The sequence below is a fragment of the Diplotaxodon limnothrissa genome, linkage group LG11, assembly GCF_057381915.1.
Source record: "Diplotaxodon limnothrissa isolate DT_005_m linkage group LG11, D_limnothrissa_male_GT1.1, whole genome shotgun sequence".
Classification (NCBI taxonomy): Eukaryota; Metazoa; Chordata; class Actinopteri; order Cichliformes; family Cichlidae; genus Diplotaxodon; species Diplotaxodon limnothrissa.
Genome location: NC_140606.1, coordinates 22,640,879 through 22,646,874, shown reverse-complemented (window position 1 = coordinate 22,646,874; position 5,996 = coordinate 22,640,879). Strand labels below are relative to the sequence as shown.

General features: G+C 38.1%; 1 protein-coding gene across 1 annotated transcript; it reads left to right on the top strand.

Moving 5' to 3' along the window:
• The first annotated feature begins 2,004 nt into the window (after window positions 1-2,004).
• Window positions 2,005-5,460, top strand: utp11 (UTP11 small subunit processome component). Its single transcript, XM_085365365.1, has 8 exons — window positions 2,005-2,176; window positions 2,334-2,395; window positions 2,488-2,590; window positions 2,696-2,815; window positions 4,557-4,650; window positions 4,790-4,920; window positions 5,055-5,165; window positions 5,258-5,460. Exons 1-8 carry the CDS (start codon window positions 2,117-2,119, stop codon window positions 5,339-5,341), a joined length of 765 nt encoding a protein of 254 aa, XP_085221491.1. The 5' UTR covers window positions 2,005-2,116; the 3' UTR covers window positions 5,342-5,460.
• The last annotated feature ends 536 nt before the right edge of the window (window positions 5,461-5,996 follow it).

Here is a 5,996-nt window from a genome sequence, read left to right as displayed (position 1 = left end):
CATATTTGAAAACCCAATGGCTCTGCATCTGCCCTGCAAGGGCATTCCTCCATTGCTGACCATGAACAAACCCACAAGCTGTTGTGCTCCTGTTCTTGTGTCAGCTCGTTACAAGTCCCCGATTTCCAAAGTAGCATTTACCCCTGCCGTGGCTCACCAGGCATTTTACTTGTAATGATAAATACTCACATGAATTAAACAGCACGGAGCCCAGTAAGTCAGAAGGCAGACATTAACCCGTAAATCCTGGCTGTCTGTGTTTGCCTAGTTAAATACATGTTAGTGGGTGAGTGGATCAGTGGGGCCTTGGGCTGAAACCTTCACAGGAATCGGGGTGATTAGCCATCACACTGATAAACAAGCCCGTGACATAATGTGGAAAAACTGATCCTATTCAGAGGTCTCATCACCCGCAAGACATTCTGCATGCCAGGCAAATCTCGCACATATAAAACAAATTCCTTGCGGTTGGTGAGGAGATAGTGGGCTTCCATCGGAGAAAATGGCCGTTAAGAGGAATATCACTCTCTGTCTCGCTGGCTTTATCCCACAGAGAGTTGAGAACCTGGGTGAGATTAGGGACTGGTGCCGTTGCGGCTTTGTCTTTGTCTCCCCGAAATGTCAGGAAGTGGAGAATCTTTTCTCACAGAGAGAAAGGTTGACCCTCATCTTCAGAGTGGAAAGAAAGAAAAACACAGAAATTCCTCATGTATATATTTCATTTCAAGCATGTGAGCTAAAGTCACAGTGTCTTAGTTCTATAGCCATAAGAAAAGCACATATAAATGTTTTAAGTGTAATTGAGTTTGTTTTCTGTTTGAGAGCATGTGATTGTTTTAAGGCATATTACAGGATTTCTGTGTAATCCTTTTTAGGCCTGTTGGACTGGGTATTAATCAAAATAGGGGTCTGGAATCCCAACAGAAACACGCAGTGAATGCTCATGTTGGAAAAACATAAACGTATTACCAATTAGTGTTAACTGTGCTCTCTGGCAAATGCTGGCTGTTATTATAATAACCAAAGCAATTTGGTGTATGAGTACCCTCACTTGTTTTGGGTTTTTTTTTTTTTTTCCTGTGCCAAGTCTGGCTTGTATATAGCCTGAGAGTACTTGTTAGATAAATAAGATTAATTCAGCTTGTCTTTGCCAGTAAGCCTTACAGCACGACAACTGTAGTATTATAGACCCAACATTTAAAACCAAAAGACAACCAAATTACAGGGCTTCGGATTTCAATGATATTACATTAGTTGATTTTTTTAAACATAACATTTATTAGAAAATGTATTAAATAACTGGTTAATATGTCACTGTTTTTCCCCATCTATGTAGACTAATAATATCAAAATAACTTCATAATTTAATATTACTGATTTAAAAAATATTAAAATTATCAATAAAAAAAGTTTAATAATCAAAATACTTAATTACCTTTCAATCGTCTATAGTCAGAATCAGAAAAATGCTGGGTTTTAATAAAACAGATTTTCAGTAGTATTTTCACCAGAAAGCCCATGTAAGTATTAAAAAAATAGCCTATATATTTAATGTATGTTTTTGGATAAAGATTACAAATGCACAGAAAACTATAATAATGAATTTTTAGCTGGGTTTACTATTTAAATATATCTAAAAATGCTTTGCTTAATATTTTCTTCTCTCCTCTGTATAATACACTGAAGCGCACGTACAGGTTATCTTATCAACATTTCATATGCAACAGTGCCCCCTAGTGTTACTACCCGAATGTACAATAAGCAACACCAAAATACCGACTATTCTAATTTGTCTAAAACATGTTTAATTTTATTTAAAATGTAAATTAAAAATAATATATAATTTTAAATAGTTATACAACTTGTTGCTGAGCTCCATATTTTAAAAATATGACGACATTTTCAGCGGAATTTGAGTTGCGAATCTGCGACAGCGAAATGAAAAACGGCTCGCTCTGAATCAGGCAGGAACCCGCGTGTCCCTCTCACAGGGAAGCACTAGAAACCAGAGGCAGCAAGGAGGCTTTAGATATCTGTGTGTGTGTGCTTAATAAGTCTTATATTAATCTGTTTTAACTTATTTTTGCGTGTATACGGTCGGGGTCATTTCACAAATATGTCCTCGTTCCGAAAGGCACTGAAATCTCGACAGAGAAACCACCATGAAAGATCTCAGGTGAGCGTTGCAATGTTGTTGGCTAGCTCGTTAGCCTATTAGCCAAGGCAAAACAACATACTTCTCGTGTGTTCGGTTGTTTTTCTGACACACACACACTTACAGTAATAGATACTAATGTTGGATCTGTCCTGTCTGTTTGTGTGTGCGTGTGTAGCCCGGCTTCAGGAAACAACTGGGATTGCTGGAGAAGAAGAAGGACTACAAACTCCGTGCAGAGTAAGGAAAAGTGCAAGTTTTTTGCCACACTTTATAGTTGTGTTTACCTTTTGAAGATAGGATGTTTAAGTTTGCCTTGTCTGCTGGTATAGTGACTATCATAAGAAACAGAACACACTCGCTGCTCTGCGAAAGAAAGCTCTGGAGAAGAACCCGGATGAATTTTACTTCAAGATGATCAGCTCTGCACTGCAGGTATTAAAGCAACAAGAAGCACCTCCTTGCTTCATAGATATGGTCATATATGAGTTTTGCCTCAGCGTTTTTTTTAATTTTTTTTATCTTGTGGTGTGTTGACAGGATGGAGTTCACGTAATTAAAAAACCAAAAGAGCAGGAGGAGGTGACCGAGGAACAGAAGAAAATGATGAGGACGCAGGATATCAACTACGTGGAGATGAAAAGGGTTGCAGAAGTTAAGGTAACCTTTAATTTCCATGTAATAAGTCATGCAGAAGAAACAAAATACCACCACTGTGGCAAAACTGACTTGTTAATAGGCTCACTTTTCACTTAAAGTAGGCTCAGTGGCCACAGCTTATCTCATTGCCTTATAACCAAATTTGCATTTTTCTGTTCTGTTCAATTAGTGTGATGTTGTTGGGTTTTGTTTTTGTTGTTGTTGTTTTGGGTTTTTTGGAAATGCTTGTTGACCAGTTATGAGATTTATTACTACAAATCATCTTACTGGATTACACCAGGCATCTGACTGATAGATAATTAGTTGGTTGGTGACATCATAACATCTTTGAACCAGTAACTACTGTGGTAAAGTAATGTGCAAAAGTCTTGACTCACCCTTCATTTCTTTATATACTGCTTCAAACGAGCCAGTCTTTCTTGTAATTATTTAAAATAATATTTAATACTGATCTGCGAATCATCCAAGCATTAAAAATGCTCCTCAACAATTAACTACTTGTCTGTCTACACATAGAAGACAATTTGGCAAAGTGCTATTAGCTGAAAACCAAAGGGAGGACAACAGAAGTGGCGGGGCTTAAAAAGTATCTGCAGCAGATGAACAATAACTAAAAAAAGTCATGTGCTTAAAAAATAGGAATAAATATGGCCTGACACAAGCCATTCTTAAGCAACGGGAACAGGCTGAGGTATCCCAAATTAAATAACAACTCAGCTGACAATCAGTGGCAAACACGTCTTATGGAGTGGTGAATCCAAATTGAAATTTTTGCTTCAAATTGTCATAAATATGTACGGCGCAGGTCAAGAGAGAAGTACGACAGTGAGTGTCTACGGCCATCTGGAGAACACTGAGCCTCTGTCATGGTGTGAGGCAGCATTTCAGCCAGTCGTGTTGAAGATCTTGTTAAAACTGATAAAATTACGAACCCAAAAAGTACAGCGAGATTTTGAGTCTCCACGTAACACCTTCTGGAAAGCTTCTGATTGGCAGCGGCTTCATTCTTTGGCATGATCATGACCCCAAACACACTGCTGATGCAGGACCAGTAACAAGTGAATTTGGCATGTATGAAGCTTTCTTAATGAGAGATGTTAAGAGTTTGTTTTAGACATCAGAAATGCACCTGTGAAGATCTGAAAATTAAGTCAATACACACGAATAGCAAAGGTGAAGAATGGTATGGATATACATTATACCCCTTAAATGTTAAAAGCAATGCTACTGCAGTGTAATTTTTAAATACTCACGATACCATTTTGGAAGTGGTTACTTTGCAGGGCAGTGTACCCAGGCTATATATTATCCTTGCACTAATATTTTTAAAATGCATATTGTGCATGACTCTTTCCAACAGCATGAGTTCGCAATTTGGAAACATAAAGAAAACCTAAAACAACAAAGAAATAACTTCTCAACATACAAATCATTGCATCACATCACAATTAAACGTTAAACCAAATGGTAAAAGTTGTTCCCCTCTGAAAACTGTTCAGTTTCCAAAGGCTCCACAGAGTAGGCTTAGTACTGGAATATAAAGGGGGATGAAGGGTTTCTGTTCCTGAAAAGGCAAATTTCCAGTAGCCATCTGCAGTAACGAATGAGAGGGCTCTGTGGTGGTACATGTGCCTAGTAGTTTAAGGGCAGTGGCAGCAGCATGAGCATAGATATTATCACCATCATTTATATCTGTGGTGGTGCCTCGGTCAATCTTTCTGGGTATATGATGTACTTCCAGAAAATTGAGAGGCTGAAAGGAGAGCTCCATCTTCTGGATGCAGAGAGCAAACCAAAAAACAAGCACACATTTTTTGTGGACTCCAAAAAAGAAGGTAAATATAAGCGTTTGGTAGATTTAATAAATTTAGTGAGTGCTTGGAAATGTGTAAGTGCTGTGCACACAAACTATCCTTTTCCTCTTGTGCTTTCAGTCTTGAGATTGCCTGAGAAGTTGTTTTTATTCTCCCTCAGTGCAGTCATTTAACCTGGCGGACCACCTCAACACAGCTCCAGAGCTGGTGGACAGAGTGTACAACAGACCAAGTCTGGGAACACTGGAAACCAAGAGAATACAGGGAGCTGTAGACCCGCGTGCTCTGGGGGTTTGTGGAGATGATATTTATTCATTTTTTGAATATTTCTTTAAAATTTAGCTCCTCGGAATTGTTCATTGGTAATAAAGTTTAAGATTCGGCATTTCATTCCACTGATGGGTCTATGTGATTTGTACCTGTAGAAACTGGCAAAGCAAAGGAAACATCAATACAAGATACTTTCCCAGCGAATTGACAGAGAAAAGAAAATGTTTGTCATCAGCCAGAAAATTCAGACCCGTAAGGACCTGCAGGTGAGGAGGACATGGTTCTTGAAAGTTTTGGTGCTGGTGTGCTATGACTGTCTTCATTTCAGTTTTTTTTTTTATGTTTTGCCTTTGTACAGGATAAGTTCAAGAAAGTGAAGGTAAAGAAGGAGACCACCAGTTCTGCAGCAATTTACAAGTTTGAAGCTAAGAGGAAACGTTGACAAGAGGAGGGAAAGAAAATCACTGTCGGGAGGTGATACTTGAAAATAATGAACTTCTCGAATCCTATGGGTCTGCACAGCAGAGGCAAAGGATAAAAATTCAGTTTTGTATATATTTATCAACTATGCTTAATTTGTTTCAAATAAATATCAAAAGAACTTGTAATTGGATTTAATTTCTTGATTTGGAGACAACTTATATTTTAAGGATTTCTTTGCTTGTGAAGAAGTGGAGAGCTCTCAGGCTCTATGACTCGAGGGGTGCTGTATGATCTGGTTAGCTAAGAAATATATATATATATTTTTTTACCACTAGGGGGCATTAGTGTTCTTCATGAGTGTTCCAATCTAAGGCAACTAGAAGAGAGCCATAAGTGCATTTGTTCCCAGAAGTTATTATAGTGGTTCTTAAACTTGTTTTTAGCATACTCTTTTTAAGAGGATGAAGAAGACTTGCATCCCACACCTCACTCTTTTCTAGGTAGTAGTAAAAGTAGTGTTATTAGTAGTAATAATATTAAGATCCAAGCTGAACTGTAGTTAAATAAATGCCATATTTTGTAAAAGTTGGCTCTGCACTGTATTCCAGGCCATCCTTGCCCCACAGTTTGAGTTACAAGTACGACCTACAATTTCCTTTTTGTGTCAGATTGAG